This window comes from Macaca thibetana, chromosome 2, assembly GCF_024542745.1.
Source record: "Macaca thibetana thibetana isolate TM-01 chromosome 2, ASM2454274v1, whole genome shotgun sequence".
NCBI lineage: Eukaryota > Metazoa > Chordata > Mammalia > Primates > Cercopithecidae > Macaca > Macaca thibetana.
Window position 1 is genome coordinate 60027485 of NC_065579.1, and position 21415 is coordinate 60048899.

Here is a 21415-nt window from a genome sequence, read left to right on the forward strand (position 1 = left end):
TCAAATATTGCTATAGCTGGGGTCATTAAAACTTAAAAACTTGTAAAGCATAACTTGTAATCCAAAATGTAAGTATTAGATATTGAGCATTATACAAACGTTTTAATATTTTAATTTTTAAGTTTTTAGAGATGGGGGTCTTGCTATGTTGCCCAGGCTGGCCTCAAACATCTGGGCCCTAGCAGTTCTCCTATCTCAGCCTCCTGAGTAGTGGGGACTACAGGTGTGTGTCACTGTACCTGACTATACACATTTTTAAACCTCAAAACATATGAATTGTTAGAGGAAAATTTCTCATTAATTTATAATTTTTTTTTCTTTCTGTCTAAAGCTCTGGGTTATATCAGCTACAATAATCACATTTTCTTCAAAAAAACTTCAAATTTCATAGATTATAGAAAATGTCCTAAGATAATTTTATTGGATCAGCTTTTATTCTTAAAAAAGTTTCATATTTATGGAGATCCTTCTTTTATTTGTTGTACTCAATATATCAATTTCACCATCTATAAAATGGGGATAATAACCGTACTTAACTCATGGGGTTGGCAGAATGATTAAATGACAGAACCAACATGAAGCAGTGTTCCTAGCACATAACAAGCAGTCATCCCACGTTAGATTTTATTACTGTCAGGCTGTAGGAGGGGATGGTCACTTAGGCCCCTTTCCCTGCCTGTGTCTCCAGTGACCAGATGTTGGTTAGTAAGCTCCGCAGCCTGGATGCATCAGAGCTTTAGTAGTTGGAAGCAGCCTTCCTTCACGTTCAAGTTGCTTTATAGCATTACCCTGATGAGATGCTTGGCATGACACTCACTGACCCCAAGAGGGCAGGTTGGGTGTCTCAAGGGTAGGGTTCTCAGTGAAAAAACAGGACACCCAGTCAAATCTGAATTTCAGATAAACAATACTTTTTTTTTTTTTTTTTTTGAGATTGAGTCACACTCTGTCACCCAGGCTGGAGTGCAGTGGCACGATCTCGGCTCACTGCAAGCTCCGCCTCCCTGGTTCACACCATTCTCCTGCCTCAGCCTCCTGAGTAGCTGGGACTACAGGTATCCATCACCACGTCCAGCTAATTTTGTTTTTGTATTCGTAGAGACAGGGTTTCACCATGTTAGCCAGGAAGGTCTCAATCTCCTGACCTCATGATCTGCCCGCCTCGGCCTCCCAAAGTGCTGGGATTACAGGCATGAGCCACCGCGCCTGGCCAACAATAAGTATTTTTAAGTGTAGGTATGTCCCTAGTGAAATGTACTAAAGATATATTATACTTTACTACAGTTATTATACTAAAAACTACTAAGGAATTATTTGTTCTTTAACCGAAATTCAACTGGGTATCCTGTATTTTTATTTGTTAGATTTGGCAAGGCAACTCTGGGCTAAGTACCCGCTGCCCTGTGGGCAGGGACCTGTACAGCTCATCTGGTCTGGCACAGTGCTTGGCACAAAGGACCTGGAATTTCTGTAGAATAAGTGAACTGAGACCACATTGTTGTCTGAAGTCAGCCTGCCACCCACCTCCAAACAACAACCACCACCACCACAAAACACAAAAAAACAAAACAAACAAATAGCAACAACAACAACAACAAACAAAAACCTCCTGAGGTCTACCAGATACCCATGAGAGACTGGCCACTCCTCCTGGCCCTTCAGGGTTTGGGGGTGGCACAGTGCTATTTGGTAAACATGAAATGTGGAGAGAAGCAGGGAGCAAGAGTAGAGGCAAAAAGAGTAATTTGCAAGGGAACAAATATGAAGAATGAAGAAGCAACAATAGAATGTCTGGGATACAGAAATTCTTTCTAGATCTAAGGCTGATGAGAATTCTCACCACAAAGACTTTCTCTTCTGCACAGAATGCTTTCTCTTCTGATTTAGATTTGTAGAGCACAGAAGTCAGTGGACTGGGGTGGTAATGAAGTCATGGAGGCAGCCAAGGTCTCCAGATGGATCAAAGGGAACTTCTGTTTCTGGCCATCAGTCCACCTGGGCTTGCCACAGAAATTTGCTGGCAGGGAGGTAGGACAAACTTCAATTCCAATAAATTGGAAGGTCAGGAAATGGTAGATAGAGGGTTTGGGTTTATCATAAACATTCCTTCTCCTTTACTTCTTTTCCTGTTGCTTTTAAAATTTAATATAAAAAGATAGAAGAGAAGTATTTTGATCAAAACAAAGTTTTTGAACAAAAAGTTCAAAAACAAAGATCTTTTCCTGAGATAAACTTCTGCTTCCCTTCTAGAGCAAGGAAACACATCACAAATGTGAAAGTGCTGGCAGAACCATGGGTCCTGTATGTGTTTACTTGTAGAGTGGTGGCAGCGGGGGCCAGTGGGTTGGGCTCACGCAGGGGGTTGTTATTTCTTTTCCATTTGTCACTTTTGACCCCAGAGGTAATTTTACAGAAATCTTTGCCAGAGTTCTATAATCCCCTAAATATTAACTTGGCCTTAACTCAACACGCCACGTTACAAGAGGCTCAGATAATTTCCAGTCTGAACAGTTTCTGGTCTCTGTTGCCAAAGTAAAGTTTTTAAAAGTACCTCTAGGGATTCCCAGGGGGAGGCCTAATTACCTCCCTCTTGTGTGAACGGGGACTCCCCTTGGAAACAAATTGGCCCTTGGGCTGCTGGCTGCTCTCACTAAGCCGGGAGATGAGACTATAAAGCTGGCAGGGGTGGAAAGATTGGCAGCCTCTCTTCCTGGCTCCTCAAATCAAAGAAAAATAATATTAGTTAATGTTTGATGATCTTGGCTTACAATTCCATGTCCAGGATATGTACTCCTGCAGAGTTAAGCTTGTTAAAGGAGAAGTAGGAGAACGCAATGGACTAAATCCACATTGGAGTCCTAAATTCTTAGAATGCTATGTTCCTTACTCTTCAGTGATCTCTTGGGTCATGAATCATCATAGAGAAGATCCCCCAGCTTCACAGTGCTAGCATCTGTTTTGGGACTCCAATAAATAATGCTGCTGGAACACCTAAGCTGGAATGTTAAGGGAAACGACCAACAATAAGACTCAGTTCTTGGTATCTATTCTGCCTCTGACCTGCTCAGTGGGCAAAAGCAGAGATGGGCAGGTACCTAGTTATGTGGGGATCAGAATGTGATCATGCCAATGATAGAACTCTGCTAAACTGAAATAACTCCATGGTTTACTTCATTCACACAAAATTTTAAAAGAGTTTTCAAAAGGAGACAGTTGTGGGGGAAATTGACTGAACATGATCTTATGGGGAAAAGTTTAGGTTCATGACTCCAATTTCATGTTTATTAGTGATGCTATAAAACTCTTAAGGACTCTAAGTTTTATTTTTGCTATATAAAGATGGGATTGACATTACATCATCAGATTGCTGAAAGCATTATGTAAGATAATGGATTTAACAGTGTTGCTCATATAGAATGGGCATGAAAAATTCAAGGCATGGTAAAACCCTGAGTGGCTGCTGCTTAATGTGGACATTTGACACTGAAAAAAAGAGGCTTGTGCAATTGGTACCAATCCTGGAAGATATGCTTTTCCTGCTCAAAGCCAGGGAGGACTATAAAATCTCTCCTCTTACTGCAGTATCTTAAACAGTGTGTACTAAAAGAGAGGGACTCTCCTACTCCGTGAGCATACAAGAAATGGGATATAGAAATAGCCAATTTTAAAAATTCCCTGTACTTCAAATATGAATTCTGAGCAACTGCAGACAAAGAGAATTTCCTGAAATTAGAATGAAAATATGAAAGCCATGATACAAGGAAGTGACACTTCTAATTCAGATGCCCAGTCATTTGCTCACTTTTCAGTTATTTAACCAACATGGGAGAGAATGAGACACAGAAAAGGGATCAGCAAAAAGTGCAAAGCCCCTGCTTTTGTTACTCAAAGTGAGATCCCTGGACCAGCGGCATCAGCATCACCTTGGAGCTGTCAGAAATATAGAATCTCAGGCTCTGATCCCAGATCTACCAAATCAGAATGTGCACTTTCATACGGTCCCCAGGTATCCAGTGACACATTCGAATTTTGAGAAGCAATGGCCCAGACAAGAAATAAGAGAATCTGAAGCGGACCAGGGCAGAGGCCTTTTTCCTCAAGCAAGGCTGCTGAGGGTTTCACTAATTCTGTAGTAAGGTAAGACTTAATCTATGGAGTATTTGGAGTTGGTGGGCTTTGCCTTTTATCCTTTTGGGGATGCAATCCGAGGTAAAGGTACCTTTTCGGGTTTTGCTGCTGACAGATACTGGTTCAGATGGACCCAAATCTTTAGATTCCTGAGACGACTGGGCATATCGGGTGAGCAGTAGCCTTAACAGAAGAAGGCTGCCCCATCCTAATGAACTGCCACCCAGATATAACACGAGCTACAAAATCACTTTGTAAATTATAAAGGACTGTAAAAAATGTAGAGTAGGAATATCATCAAAGCACTGTGAATCAAGAGGGAGACCTGCAAGGCAATGTGCTCTTCTTTGTCTAGGCTGACTTTATCGTCTGGGCACAGGAGCAAGCAACAGGGTCTGGCCATGAGGATTAAATAGCTAAGACATTGTCACTCCTGGCATTTGACACTGGAAGAGCAGGAAAAATGGTTAAAATTTTCCTATTTGATACATCTTCTCCTAGTCTTCATCTCAAATATGATACTGTAACCCAATTTTAATTGATAGAAGCATAGTTACCCAGAAATGGAGGGAAATAATTAAAACACATCAATAACTGAGCTGGGGCTAGAACTCCTACATAAAATTCTGTGATTCAATTCCTAGTCTACCTAGAATTCAGCCCTTACCTACAGCAAAGTTTAGTTAACAACCTTCAGGTTGCCAACTAATGAAAAGCCTACCTTTTGCTTTATGATGAATATGAATAATATTAAGAACCATTTTTCCTCAGCTGTAACCCATCTTAGAGTTGCTGTATCTCAACCATGGTCACAATGGTGTGTGTTCATCACCTTTCATTTATTAAATCTCTTTCCTTTCTGTCCCAGAAGAAAGTTTAGGGAACAAAATATTAGGTATTAAAGAGAGTTCCCAGGCTTAGTCTGGGTCCAGCTGCATCCAACATTTAATACAGTAACTCACTGTAGTAAAGAATTATTTATTTTAAATTTTCATTTCACAGATCAGTATTTTTGTAAAAATAGCAAAAATAAATTACTAGACAAATGCAATGAATAAAACAAGACATACAATGTCTACTGATCAGGTATTTGGTTATTATAGCAATGTTAAATTGCTATAAAAGTTCCAACTTCTTATTTTCTTATTTTTAATATCTGCAATCGCTTCACTGTAGTCTGATAAGAAACAGTTTGCAGATGGACACTGGTCTAGTGGATATGCCATCACCTATTATAATACACACCTGTAAAAATGTGCTAATGCTACTCATTAACATTTACAGAGGGCTTTCTATGTATAGTCTTCACTGTTCTAAATCTGGTACATGAATTGCTTCTCATACAATCAAGTGAGGCTGGCCCTATTAGTAACTCCATTTACAGATGAGGCAACTGAAGCATACTGAAGGTCACTTAGTTACACCAACATTAAATCCAACTGTTTGCCTCCAGAGCTCACACTTAACACTCTACTCTCCACACTTCCTCTAAATAGGTGTGGTTCAGGTTACATCTGAATCTACCCCAGGAATACGTAATACATATTAGGGCATTGGTGATCTAGCATGGTAACCAAGAAGAGTTATTACACTCTGATATCTCTGAATAACATTCTGTGGGAAGTAGACACCAGAATAGAGTTGATATATAGTCACTGGAACAACCCTTCGTATTGATTGGAAAAATGAATTTTGGCACCCTCTTTTAACACAATCTAAAAAGGTGTTCAAAACTCAGAAAATGTCATGCAAATGGCAACTTTAAAGTTCAATTATGACAGATACTAAAAAGGAACAGGGAGCATTTGGGGAACCAAAATAGCAAATAGCTAGGTCATCAGGGTCCAGGAAGAAGCGTCTGAGCACCAGCTGGCACCCTGTCACTCCTCTCACGTGGGTTGTAGAGGGTCAAGGTCCTCTTACCTCTTCTCCCACAAACACCCTTTTTCCTCTTTCCCTAGGCTAGAATTTTGGTGTTCTCTGTCTTGCTTGAAATGGGAAGCCAAGGCATGGGTGCCTGATGAAAAGCTTTCTTTTCTTGTGTGCCTTGTGTTTTGAACATTGCTATGTTACAGAAAATGGACCTGCTTCCCCATGAAGCTGATATTAAATTGCCCGCACTCCGTACTGGGGCTGCCCGAGTCTCTACCCTACTGTGTCCTTCTATGGCAGAGCCAGCCTGTCTGAGGTCTCACACTCCCTGGACCTGCTTCATTGTCTCCAAAGCTGATAACAGTGTCTCCTAGCTACATGTCTTGCTGATAGACGAATTCCTGAAATACCTTTAAAGACCTTCACATCACCCTAAATGCTGCGTTAAGGGAGGACAACTGGTGGAGTAAATGAACAACAGATGGAACATAAATGGTACAACATGTCAGACTTAACCTCTTCAGTAAGAAGAGGGGCCCAAAACCGAAGCCTTTCCTTCCTTTTCCATGCGCAGAGAAGTAACAACAGCCACAGCTATTGTTATTGCCACAAATGGCTGTTATGGTTTTCTTTTTATACAAGTGACCACCGTAGACCTCTCTAGATTGAAAAGATTTACTTGTTTCTTATCAAAACTCTTGTTTCATTCTTAAAATTTACCTTGGTGGTGCAAAATTACAGTCAGCTTTTCCTAAGCAGGGGCAACGGTGACCAGAATGTCACATGTTTTTAATTATGGTTCTGAACTGACTCGTGTACCTTCCCTGAACCAACAGCTGCTTTCAAAGAATCAGTTTTTCTTTGTACAAACATGTCTTACCTAAAAATGTGGAAGTTCTTGTAAACACTTATAAGATCTTATTTTTCCTTCCATAGAGCATAGGGTGTGAATATTAGCTCTTCAAGTTTGTGGAAGAGTAGAGGGACACAGAAGGACACCTAATACTCCAGGGCAGGATGGCATGTGCTGGGAGGTAGAGAGGTTGTATGAGCTGTGGGAGCTGAGAGGAAAGTACAGATCACTATGTGTGATGGTGGGTGGAAAAGGCCTCATGGAGAAGTAGTAGCAAACTGGAGTCTTGGTTCTGAATGCCAGCCTTCAATGGGAAGAGAGGCACAAAGAGGGCATTCTAGAAGGCGATGGTAAAAGTTAGTGGGGTACCAGTTTGGGGAGGAATAGGCAAAAGTTACCCTTGACATTCCTTTAAAATTCTTTTGAATTATCCATGTAATACTATGAACACAGTAACTCTCATCCACACTGAAATTTGAGATTCATTGGACCAGATTAAAAGAAGAAATTAAAAGAAACTTAATGAACTGATGTCTGGGCATTTGTATTATTGACCCTCCAGGAATTACCATGGACTCAGCAAGAATTTTACTTTGTTCTTGTTTGTCTGAAAGGTTTACCCTATTATGCTCTAATATGAAGTTTCTATTATCCTGATGCATATGAAAAGACTTTTTTGTTGTGAGGATTAAACAATATATCAGAGGTGAAAGCCCCTAGCACAGGATCTACCATGTGGTAAGAGCTGGTTTAAAGCTTGATCAGGCCTACATATGCAGAATTTTTTGCAGAGTTGCAGAGAAGAACTTGGCCCCCTGTTTTCTGAAATTTGTGTTGTGGACTCAGTGAAGAGCCATTACTTTCAAGGTCTCGGACAATGTCTTGGGGAAATGATGTCTAAGCATGTGCATTATTGTTATTTCAGCAGAGTTAGGTTCTGATGTGACTCCCAGGATGTCAAGATGGGAACTCTGGAATGACAGGTTGCAAAGGGCCTCGTAGTTGAAAGGGTTCTTTACAGGCAGTGTTACTTGAGTATACATTAGGGCCACACAATACATCAAATGTGTCTCTTTGCTGTGCTCCGTTTCTTTGATGTTCATTGCATGGAATGTGGGATAAATGGAATTCTGGAGCCACTCCAAGGAAGACAGATTTCCTGGAGTCATTTTTCTGTGAACATAGTCGACTTACCGTATTTTCCCTTCATTCTCTCGCATGTGCTATTGTTTTATTTCCTTCCCTCCTTTGTGTCATCTCTTTTCACTTATACCAAAGTCAGATTTACACCTATTCAGTCAGTTTTGACTATAATTTAGCTTTTATTATCCCTTTCTGTTTTCAGGCCTGATTCTTAAAGTGAAGAGCAAACATAAAATCTCATAATCACTACTACCATCACCACCAAAACAACAAAAAAATGCAACATTCATGTAATTAAGCCAAACGATTGGAGAAGCTTTAATCACACACTTTGTCTTAAACTTTTCTTACAAAAAAAACTTCTTTTTTTCCCCCATGACTTTCATGGCTTTGACTGAAGTTTGCAGGCTGGATCTGAGAGAACTGTAACCTTCCTTCACCCTCCTCTGCCCCAGGCCTGTGTCAGGACCCCTTCTCCTTTTTCCTCAGGTCTCCCCTTCTGCTTTTTGCCATCATCATCCTCTCTCCCTATCTTTTTTCATTCCTCAAATTTATCTCCCACTGCTGCTTTCTTTCCACAAATTCCATCCCTCAAAGTTTCCATCCCCAACTGGGGCCTGAGCGTAACCGCCTACTAAGACCACCTGTGACAAATTGCCCCCATTCTGATGGTGCCTGATTATAGCAGCCTCCCTGGCGCCACATTCATTTGGCAAAGGCATCTTCTAGGCAATGATCACTCCACTGCTCGGCTCAGTCAGTTACAGAGGTGCCCTGAGCTCACCCTCTCCCTCTCCAGCTTCAACTGGGCCCTGGCAGACAAACAGCTTGATGTTTAGGGGTAGCTAGGACTTGCACGGTATTGAAAGGTATAGATCTCTTCTCCAACCTGACACCTTCTCCTTTTCAATGCATAATAGCTCTTGTACACTTTTGCTTCTGCAGAATTAATTTAAAAAATATAAATGCTTTGCTTGGCTGTCCTGTTATTTAGCCTCTGTTGGTTTATTATTTACATATAAACATGCTTTCTAAAACAGGAGCAGGAAAAGTGCAAGTGGGCTCACCTGGTGCTTCTAACAAAACTCACTCAATTTATTCAGTCATTTGGCACAAGAAAGGCTCCTGTCTGCTTCAGTTTTTCATTCTCTCTAGGATGCTAATTGTTTTTCTTTTGATAATCTTGTAGTTTTGGCCTGAAGTCTAAAATCTGGCCTGCTGGGCTATGTGTCAGCTTTGTAAATTAGATGACATCTGTTTTGAATTTTATCATCTTTAATTTTCTTTCAAGCTCTCTTCACTTATTCATTTCCCCTTTAATTGTAAGGATCAGATTTTGCTGCATGCTTTCGACAAAAGTGTAGACCTTTCTGCTTTGAGGGCAGAGATTAAAATGACTGAAGTTAAATGGTCACAATGAAGGGTATTCAAGGAAAAGATGTTGGGAGAGAAGCCTTAACAACCATCCCAGAGAGGATGAGCCATTCAGACAAAAGACTGGCTGTCCACACGAGGGTTTAGAGATTCCCACTGAATAATTACAATCAATTAGAAGAAGATTGACAATGAGGGTTGAACTGAGAGAAGTATTTTCAGTTGAGAGAGGTTGAGGTGGGGGATGATGGCAGTAGTGGTATGAGGTGAGTGGTGACCTTTTCATCTCTTTATATTTCATTTTGCTCTTTCTTTGTTTCATACTCTCCTGCCCTCTAACCTCAGAAAAATAGTTTAAAAATATTTTAAATGCATTCTCATATATGCAGACTCATATTTTCAAGTAGGACCTTATTTTTTCTTCCTATCTACATATCTCCTAAATTCTTTTCTTGGGGAAATTGTTCATTGCTAATTGCTAATTGAGTTGGGCTTGACATGGTTAGGCTTTGTGTCCCCACCCAAATCTCATCTGGAATTGTAATCCCCATAATCCCCATGTGTCAAGGGAGAGACCAGGTGGAGGTAATTGAATCATGGGGGCAGTAGCCCCCATGCTGTTCTCGCGATAGTGAGTGAGTACTCATGAGAGCTGATGGTTTTATAAGGGGCTCTTCCTGCTTTGCTTGGCACCTCTTGCTGCCTTGTGAAGATGGTGTCTTGTTTCCCCTTTGCCTTCTTCCATGATTGTAAGTTTCCTGAGGTTTCCCAGCCATGCCGAACTCTTGACTTTATAAATTACCCAGTCTCAGCCAGTTCTTTACAACAGTATGAAAATGGACTAATACAGGCCTACTTATTAAAAATGGATTTTCCTGTTAAGATGCCTAAGTAACACCCTTATATAATATTTTTTCTCTTTATGTAAAGATTTTCACATATATAATCTCAGAAATGTCAACTGGCCTCTTGAAACCTTGTGTCCATAGGGACAATAGAGAATAGGAGAGCACTGGCCAGGACATGGGCTCAAACTTTCACTCATGGCACATCTCAGCCATGGCTTGGAGAAGACACACACAGTTCAGCTGTGCATACAGCACAGAATGGCTCCCTCAGACACCAGCTGCAGAGACCGTAAACCAAATTTCTAAAACCACATCATTAAAATTGTCCAACAGCGACTTTGTGGGTGCATATAAATGGCAAATCTTTTTAATGATGCTGGTCTTGATTCTCCTGGATGCTGCCACGTGTTTAGCTTATTGCCAGTTAACTTATGGGTCTATGAAAATGCTATTTTTGAATGGTATATGTATATAGTAGTGATTCTCAAGTGGGGGAGGTTTTTGTTTCCTCAGGGACATTTAGCAAAACCTGGAGACATTTTTGGTTGTCACAATTGAAAGGGGGTGCTTCTTCTATCATCTAGTGGGTAGCGGCCAGCACTGCTGGTGAATATTCCATAATGCATATGGCAGCCTTACGACTCAGTCTAGCCCAAATATCAACAATACCAAGGTTAAGAAACTCTTCTAATAGGCATCTGTATATCAAATGAGGTGACAACACATTTTTATATGCTCGATCAAACCCATTGTGTTGAAAGAAAAGGACATTTACAATGACTCTACCTCTGTGAATAGTTATTGACTTTGATGACACTATTGGTCAGATTATGTTCTCTGTGCAGGGGCTAAGAGGCCGTCCCAGGTTGGCTTCCCTCCTGCAACCTCCTTTCTTGGTTATCAGTATCATCTCCATTTCTGTGCAATCACTTAAGCTACATATCTCTGGGTGTTCATCCACTACCCTCTTCTTACTCCACCTCCAATAGGTGATCAGTTCCTCGTAATTTTGTGTTCTCTACTATAATGATCTGCCCTGACTTCTTAGGCTCTCATCATTTTGTCTAGACCTCTCAGTTTGTCTTTTGCCAGCTGGGTGCTCCAGTCAAATTAATTCAATGCTTTATGATGTTAGTTACTCCTGATTTACCTATTCATTTGGTGAAAATATTTGAGTGCTTACTATCTGCTAATTCCTGTGCTAAGAGCTGTGATCATTCTCTGGAGTAAAATCTTTCCAAGTTTACATGTTGCTTATAGAACAAACCCTTGCTTCTAACATAGCATGTAAGGCCTCTGATAATCTGCCTCTGACCTAACTTTTCAACTTACTTTCTTGCCCTACTGAACAAATTGTCTTTCCTTAGTCTGAGCACATACTATTAAGCCCTTGTATCTTGGCATGTGCTATTTATTTTTGGTTGTTTGTTTGTGGTGTCCTTTCTACCCTATCTGAGGAATTTTCATTCATTCTGTGCAACTTGACCTAGTGTTTAGAGAAATGCTTGGCATGTGGAAGATAATAAATAGGAAATGAACTTAAATTTTACCTTCTCTGTGAAATATTCGACTCCCTGGCTGCTGGAGAGTGCATTCCTTTTTCTCCATGCACATCACATCCTCTGACTGTGACTCTTGATGGTAAGGATAGTACCTTATGTCTCTTAGGACCTCCAGGCTCTACACCATGATGAACATAAAGTGGACCCAAATGACTAAATGCTCACTACTCTATCAAGATGACCTCTCATGGAATTCTTGTTTCACACTGGAAATGGCATGCATCATTTGTTATTCCAAAAAACCCCCACAGAATTTGACATTAGTCGCAAATGGCCCCACCCTCCTCCATAACTGTGCACCTTCCATTGCCTGTGATCTGAATTATGGAGATGCGGTTGAGTCCATCCTCTGTCACTTAGTCATTGTGTAACATTGGGAATATATTTAACCAGTATCTGAGCCTCTGTTTCTTCTTCTATAAACTAGGAGTAAGTGACATCTGTCCTTCTTGCCTGTAGAATGGTCATGAAGATCAAATGAGATTACATACTTAAAGGGCTTTTGTAACTTCTAAAGGTCATAAAGCTTTTTAAGTTTCTCTCTATTCAAAACATAGCAAAACAAATAAAACCCCTCCCTCAATCTTGCATGGCCTTGCATATTTTTTCCAAAGACAAGCTTCTTTAAAACGCCAGTTTGTGCATTGTGTCCTCTCTCTCTGCAACCCCCATCACCCTGTTTTCTGCTAGCCACACCAATGGCAGCTTCCTCACATCAATCGTCAATAATTTCCTCATGGCCAACACCTATGCACACTTTTCTGCTCTTCCCTCATTTGATCTGGCTCATCTGCCTCTTCCTGAGACATCCTCTGCACTGGGGCCAGGATGGGCTTCCTGAAATCTGGACTGATTGTACCCTGCCATGTACGAAGCTCCACAATCACTCCTCACTGCTTAGAGGGTAAAGTTGAACTCCTTAGTCCACTTTGTTGAGCCTGTCATCCTCTGGTCCCTGCCTACCACTTCATTAGCACTCCTAATGTTATTTTCCTTGTGACATAACCCTAGTCATACAAAATGACTTCTGTTTCCAGAAAGTGCTTTTTCAAATGCTGCCCGAAAGACAGCCTGGTGAAATCTGGTCATCTTTCGCTACTTGGTTCAAAATATCACCTCTTCAGGGGAACCTCTTCTGATATCAGATTTCCACCCCTCTCCCTTTGATACAGAAGTAGATACTCCATCTCTGTATTTTCCATGCCTCTTGAACCCATGTTGATAAGCATAAGCTTTCCGCCATTCTGCCATTCTCCCATTATGCACTTAAATATTTATCTCATACTAGTCAGTGAGCTTCTTGAATACAAGGAACATGTTATTATCTCTCTATATGTGTCTAGCTTCCTGGTACGCAGTAAGCTATGTTAAATTATTCAGTATGACAACTTAAATTGTTAAATTTGTTGAGTAAATAAACGGGTGCTATAAAATATTCCTTGTACTACGTTCTTATTCCTTTACCATATTTTGTGAACCTTTTTATTGTTTTGTTACATTCTTGTTTTCACATATTTAGAAGAAAGATTCTGGCAAGTGCCATAATTTGTACAGATATTATTCTCTGTTGAGATACAGGTTTTAGCTTCCTTTGGCAGTTAGAAAGGCTTAGCTGTCTGCATTCTACCTCCACAGGTGCACAGCAGCTCCCTGAGGTACACAGAAGCTCTTGCTCACCTGCCACTTCCAGCCTTCGCATTTTCCAGTTGTCGGGTAAGGAGTTTAGCAATGGCGGTGAAGCTGTTGCTCATGCGGAAGATGTCTCTGCTCTGAGGGCCCAAGATTGAGGAGAAGGTGTCGGTGATGCCTTTAATCTCCAGCAGGAGAATATGGTGAAACGAATGCTCCATGTTGGCCAGTTGGCTCACCAGGTATGTCAGGCAGCTCCTGGCTCTCTCCTGCCAAAAACAATGAAGAAAATAGGTTTATCTTTTAAAAGAAAATCATCCAGGCACGGTAGCTCACACCTGTAATCCCAGCACTTTGGAAGGCTGAGGTGGGTGGATGGCTTGGAACTCCTGATCGAGAACAGGAGTTTGCAACCAGCCTGGTCAACATGGCAAAACCCCGTCTCAACAAAAAATACAAAGAATTAGCTGGGCGTGGTGGCACATGCCTATAATCCCAGCTACTCGGGAGGCTGAGGCATGAGAATTGCTTGAACCCAGGAGGCATAGGGTGCAATGAGCCAAGATAGTGCCGCTGCACTCCAGCCTGGGAAACAGAGGGAGACAGTCTCAGAAAAAAAAAAAAAAAAAAAAAAAAAAAAAAAAAAAAAAAAAAAAAATCAGAGTCCCATGAGCAGCAGATTCTATAGGGAGTTGACACTCAGGGAGCTAGCTCAAGTTGAATAATAGGTTTCATTCATAGTTCCTCTGAATCTGCTTCTTTGAGGTTTTTAATTTGTTCCTGATTTCCAGGACAGACTAATATGCAAATATTCTCATTAACCTATCTTTCCAGGTCAAAATATCTCAACCATCATAAATGATCGGACCCCACACATGCACCTTTCACAACTATGTGAACTGCTAACTCCACCTGCATGGGGCAGGTGTGGTCCATGGTCTTAAAGTGAGCCTTGACCCTGGCACACTCAACCCATCTGTCGGGTGATGGTTGCATATTCCACTAGTGTGCTAGGTTGATTTCCTTGCCACAGGTTTTCTCGCTGACTTGTTAACTTTAAGCATCTTTCAGTGTATTACAGTTTTTATGTGCTTGGCCGATTGAGTAGATTCTATTATCTAGCTTTAACCAAGCTAACTTTCACAAGTCATTTAAGTTCCTTCAAAGAACAGAGGATTAAGGACAATATGAATAATGTAGGCATGAGCAAATAAGAAAATGGCTTAGCTGACACATCTCTTATACCTATTAAAATTCCTTATTAGCCATATTTTGAGGCAATGTGATCCAATCTGATATGACTGGAAGTTAGCCATAAAATTCAATATTCAAAATTATTGAAAAGGTTATTGGAAATGTAGATTTATGCCCAATAGAAATAATGATATACCATTAATAAATAACAATTTAAAATATTACTTATTTCATCTTTAACTTTTCTTTTAAAATCTTATTTTTGTGTATGTCTAAATTTTTTTCTTGTTAATGTAGTGGAACATACGTATAAATATAAATAAATATATATTGGAGGTTGCTGCTCACAGTCCTTCTAACCGATTGGTGCACAGATCTAGATTACTCTCCTTGTTAGGAATTCCTATTTACCCTTTGTTCTAGCATTTGAAGCCTTAATTTCCTACAAGGTGCAACTCTTCCATGCGGCTGTCTCCAGTGACTCCTTCTGTGTAAATTTTTACTGCATTATAGACTCTTTAAAAATCTTAAAATTTTCTTTTATTTTAGTATCTTTTTGAGACAGAGTCTCACTCTGTTGACCAGGCTGTAGTGCAGAGGTGTGATCATGGCTCACTGCAGCCTTGACCTCCTGGGCTCAAGCTATACTGCTGCCTCAGTCTCCTATGTAGGTGCACCACCGGCGTGTGCCACCACAATTGACTATTTTTTTATTTCAGGATCTCACTATGTTGCCCAGGCTGGTATCGAACTCCTGGGCTCAAGTAATCCTCCTGCCTCGGCCTCCCAAAATGCTAGGATTACAGGCGTGAACCACCATGTCTAGCCAAAAATCTTTTTAGTACTTAATTGCATTTGATCATTTGCTTACTCATGATTTTATTCAATCACCAAATAGGTATGGCATGCCTATAATATGCTTTTACGAGACTCCAGATAACAAAGGTGAATGAAAGGATGCCCTTGCTTTTGAAGAACACACAATCCCCCCCACCTTTTATTTATAATTTCCTAATGGTTACATGTGCCAGTCAAGTCTTCTAAAGGAGCTACTTCTTATTCATCAATCATCATCCTGGCCCAAAATTGAGCTTGTGGATTCTACACCCAGTGTGTGTGTGTCTCAATTTACTGATTTAAGAAAATCTTAGATATCAAAATATGACCTTATAAAGCATGTTGTTACAAAGGAATTCTGTGCTTTACAATAAATATTTAGTACAGAACAAATTTAAGTAGTGAAGTTCCCTCATTTTTGGTACTTGATTTTCAAATATTCCATGTACGATTGCACTGGAACACATCACTTGGGGAAAATGGGGTACTTCTGCCATCAATCCCTTATTTATTTTTTAAACCCCACTAAGGCACAGTGTCCTGTATGGGTATGTGAGACAGAGGTTTGTGCTTTCATGAGCTGGACAGCTGGTTGAAGCTAAAGACATCTATTCATCAAAGAATAATGTTAGATGAATGAAAATGAAAGACCCCTGGAATATGTTCCTGGAGCCCCTGTTTCATATTTTGGCTCATACAATTGCCAGGTTGCAGAACAATACTTAAATGCTCTTGGGTCCAACAGGTTTTTTTTTGCAACATAGACTCATTTATTACTTCAAAGGCTCTATGTATGAATTCATGATATGCAATGAATCAAGGGACATTTTTTATTCCCAATTTAAAGGTAAAAGCTGGATGTGGGAGGTCCCTACCATAGGCCAGACCCCGTTCTAGAAGTCAGGAACATATCACTGAAGAAAAAGTACAAAAATTCCTGCCACAATATTGAGGCAGAAAGACACTAAACAAAATACCTATGTAAAATATATAGTGTGTTAGATGGAGAAATGTGCCTCAAGGAAAATGAAAAATGGGGAGCCAATGGTAAATGGTGTACTTAGGACACATCTCAGAGAGAAGGTGACATTCGAATTTGGCAAGGTTTCAGACTCTCAACTCAACATTCTCAGCAACCTTAGAAAACAATTACCGTAAATTTATCCTGCTTGATATAGGGTGGTAGGAAGATACAGGAACTGAATTTTATATACTGTTTGTCCTACTAAGATATAATTTAAAATTTGAGGTAACTTCCTTACTTTCAGAAGTAGATTTTTCATTAGAATTTTTAAAACCATTTCACAAACATTTCATTTGCTTATGCAATAAATGTCCCCATGGTTTCATTAAGAATCCTTCTCACTATAAAAATTTGCAAGCCCCTTCTTTAAAGCATGTGTCTTTTAAAAGGTGAAGGTCGTTGTGTGGGTCTTTGCTGAAATCAACGTAATTCCAAATGATTGCTGGCAGCCAAACTGAGCTGAAGGGAAAATTAATCACAGTGCAGGAACAAGAAAAATTATAACTGCTCTGGAACTGACGTATGAAACCAAGCCAACCTCACATCATTTGCTCTGAAACCTTGGAGCACATCCATGTACCTCACAGGGGTAACAGATGTGATTCTGGATTAGAAAGTGTGATATTAGGGCAGGAAGGGGGTTAGGAGATTCTAAGTTCTTTCTCAGCTTCATGATATTTTGTCTCTGGGGGCTAGTGACTGGATTTTCCTGCTTTCAGTCATCCCATTGAGGTGACAGGGTCAGCACCTGTAAGCCATAACTGTGGGTCTGACCTTATCCCTGCTGACACAAATTCATTGTTTATTATTAAACAAAAATAGCTGACCCAGACAGGGCACTTACTCTAAGCACCAAGCCTATTCTATACTCTTTTTAGCGATTTACTCATGTAATCCTCCAAATAATGCTGTAAGTACTGGAATCATTGCCACTTTAACAATGAGGAAACTGAAGCACAGATAGGAGACTAAATTGCTCAAGGCCACATATGCCCTCCCTGTTTCTACATCTAGACCCTCACTTGCTATACTGCCAGCTCCTCCCATCAAAAAACAAAAACAAAAAGTACCCAAAAAACTAAACGACCTATGTACATATTTTCCCACTCCTTTTTCCTATATCTCATTCATCATTAGAGTTATGTGGTCTTTATTGTTAATAATGTTTAATTTAGTTACATAAATATTATAAATACTCTGCAAACACAAAATAGATCAGCAATTCTCAAATCTTTTGGTTTTAGGACCCCTTTACTCTCTTGAAAATTATCAAAGATCCCAGCGTTTTTGTCATTTGGCTTATATCTATTGATATTGGCCATATTGGAAGTTAAAATAGGCAATTTTTAAAATGTATATTTTCATAAAAAATCACATTTTCCAAAACAAAAAAATTTAGTGAGAAGACTTGCATTCCTGTATATTTTTGCATTTTTTTTTTAGTAACTGCTTAATAGATGACGTCTAGATTCTCATACGTTTCTGTATTTGATCTGTTAAATCTGGCCTCATAAAGATATGAAGTTAGAAAAGGGAGGACTATTTTCAGAATTGCCTTGATAATTGTGAATATTCTTCTTGGATACTACACCAAAACTCACCAAGTAGTAGTTTCTCAAAGGTTAGTTGTGATATGTGACTTTAATTAACTTTGTATCCTATTACATTAAAATCCGCTGGTCTGTCTTGCACTTTGATTAAATATTTTGCCTATGCATGACTTTGAAATATTAAGCATTAGTCATTTGGAAAAATACTGGTTTACTGAGTTTGGCATATCTTCCAGAGGTTGATGCATTTCATTATATAATATAAAACATTGCATTCACTATTTTCACCACTGATCTCATCAGAAAAGTCTTGTAAGTATTGGGAAACTTTCAAGTTTACAGTGGCGATATAGATTTTCCAAAACTTCAGTTTTCATATGCAAGCTCAAATTGTATCACTGGCAACAAATACTAATATCTGTAGTTTTGCTTGAAAGGAAAGGCTCACTTCATTCATTTTCTGTATAATGTCTACCAAATAGCCCCAAATGAAGAATCATAGATTGTTCATTAGTTATTGTTTCAAGTAAAAACTGTTCCATAAAAAAAAGTGGTTAGTTTGGCACATAGGCAAATAACACAAGGGTTTTTTTTTTTTTTCTTAAGATAACCACTGAATTTCTGTATTGCAATCAGCAGCATAAGTGCCAAGCCAATGCATCCTTCCCATTTAGCCAGAGAGAAACTTAAGAAGATGTGTACTCAGGATTGAGATTTAATAAAATTAATAATTTCTACTGCTTCATCAGGTTAATTTAGTGGTTCCCAGGGGGAGGGAGTGGGGAAAAGAAAGGGAGAGGAGTGATTTTTTTTCCTCCCCAGAGCGCATTTGGAGAAGGTCTGGAGACACTTTTGTCATGACTAGGAGAAAGGGAGGGCTAGTGGTATCTGGTGGGTAGAGGCCAAACACCCCACAACGCACAAGATAACCACACAACCAAGAGTGGTTTAGTCCAAAATGTCAATATTGCCAAGGCTGAGAAACACTGACTAAGGTGAAACTGGCTTTTTTTCTTGTCCTGCAAATGTGTGGTGGTAAAGAATATGGCTACGAGTACACTTTGGTGCCACTGTCTTGTATCTTGGTTTGTGCCTAGGCACTTGCAGTTTTACCCACCATTGCTTTGTTCTATTAATGCAAATGTCAACACAGTGAAAATGGTAAATGATGTCTTAGTATTATTGTAAAAATAGCTTTGACCTTACAGATCCCCTGAAAGGGTCTTGGTGTCCATGAACCACACTGAGTATTGATGAACTAGGATCAGAAGTCAAATAAATATTTTCTCTAAAGGAATGGACAGTAAATATTTCCAGTTTAATGGGCCAGATGGTCTCTTGTTGTGGGAAAAGAGCTAAAAGCAAAAAATAAATGAGTGGATGTGGCTGGATTTGGCCCACAGGCAGTAACTTGTTGACCCCTGAACTAGATTATATGTTTGCAAAATTGCATTGGCCATTTTTTTCACTTTTTATTATTTTGTTTTTATAATACTACTAGTCCAATTTCATAAAGCTACTCTGTTATTCTTTGCAGAATAAAAGAACACAACTCAGAAAATGGCCAAACATGAAAATGTGGGGGTCTGATAATAACAACAATAGTTTCCATACACTAAGCATCCCCTGTGTGTCTGGTACTTGACATACGCATTTTCACTTAATCTTCACAATGACCTTGCAAAATGAGTATCTAGATGAGGATGCTGATGTCAAGAGGATAGTAACTTCATTAAAGTTGTATAAGTATAATATAGTCATAAGTGGCAGAGCCAATATTAAATCAAGATCCGTCTGATTCCAGAGTTTGAATGTTTCCACATCACTAGGGTTGATAAAAACCATTTAGGGCAGCTCTGTAGGCTGCAGCCCTCCTTTCTGTACTCCACCTGTGGTAGGCATCACCAGCTGATGACAGCATTCATTCTTCCCTGCTGAACACAGAAGTTTCCTGATATTCTTTCTCAATGCTGTCCTCCTTGTGAGTGTTTCTCAGCACTGGCTGCACGTTAGAATCACCTGGAAAGCTGTTAAAACTATTCTGATGCCAAGTACATCTCTCCTGCTTCCCAATTCCTATTCAATTTTATTGAAATGGGTGGAGCTCAGGCATAGGAATTTTTAAACCCCTTGGATGATTCAAATGTGCAGCCAAAGTTGAGAATCACTGGTCTATGTGGAGTCCTAAATCTCTGAAAATTTGAGAATTTGCTGATGTAGGAAATGTGGATTTGGCCCTATAATCCACATTTTTCTCTCCACTGTCTTTTATCACTTTACACATGTAAAAGAAAATGATATATTAGTTGCCTGAATGAAAATATTGCATTCCCCGGGCATTTGTATTTTACACTATTTGATTTAAACACAATCTTTCTTCATAGTTCAACGCTTTGAAATCTCTACACACATCAAAGATACACTTGCAAGGGCCATTAGAAATGTAAAGCAAATGAGTTTTTTGTTAATGTTCTCTCAGTGGAACTTTGCCAGAGTGACCCAGGCCTTTCTTAGGAGCCTTCAAAAGCCTAAGTGTGGCCAGTACTGCTTAACTGCCTGGCAGTGTATTTATTCCATGAGAATCTCTTTCTTAATGGGGGGTTACTAGCTGCAGACCAAGAGTTGAAGGGTTTGTACTGGGCTCTCCTCCCACCTCAGTGCTGCTTTGGCTGTGAGAAACTCTGGTATTGGGGGAACAATTCTTTGTTTGCCCCAAGATTTTCCCAGTTTTAGCACTGCAAGTCTCTTGTCTCTTATCCTGGGAAACTCCTTAATCATGGGAAAATCAGGACAGTTTACCTGAATGTAGGAGAATGTAGGCAGGTAGAAAATTCAGCTCAGAGGACTCTGTTCAATAGACTCATATTGCAGATGAATATGATGATATATCACTCTATATACCTCCCTATATAGATACAGTTGGCCCTCCATATTGGAGAGTTCTACATCCACAGATTCAACCAACTGCAGGTCAAAATATTTGGAAAAAAATAGAAAACAATACAGCAATAAAAATAATACAGATAGAAACATAGAATAACACTATTTACATAGCATTTACATTTTATTAGGTATTATAAATAATCTAGAGATGATTTAAAGGACACAGCAGGATGTGCATAGGTTGTATGCAAGTCCTATGCCACTCTATACAAGTGACTTGAGTATTCTTGGATTTTGGTATCCACAGGGGTTCTGGAACCAATCCTCCTCAGATATTGAGGGATGACTGTATGTACAATATGTTGATTCTTGTTATTTGGGAATAACAAGTAGCTATGTTCCATAAAATTACAATCCTGAATTAGACAATACTGAAGTATTGTTTCTAGGAAATTCAGGGTTAGTTTCCTGCAAGCCTCTGGTCACATTTTTGTCAACTGATTCATACATAACATTGT

At 39.6% G+C, this 21415-nt stretch overlaps 1 protein-coding gene across 6 annotated transcripts in view; it reads right to left on the minus strand.

The window, feature by feature from the left end:
• The window catches only part of VEPH1 (ventricular zone expressed PH domain containing 1), a 247970-nt gene that overhangs the window by 110763 nt on the left and 115792 nt on the right, over positions 1–21415 (minus strand). For all 6 annotated transcript variants that reach the window (XM_050779846.1, XM_050779843.1, XM_050779847.1 and 3 more), the window contains one exon: positions 13458–13678. In XM_050779846.1, coding sequence (XP_050635803.1) covers positions 13458–13678 — 221 coding nt within the window. The remainder of the gene's footprint in view (positions 1–13457; positions 13679–21415) is intronic.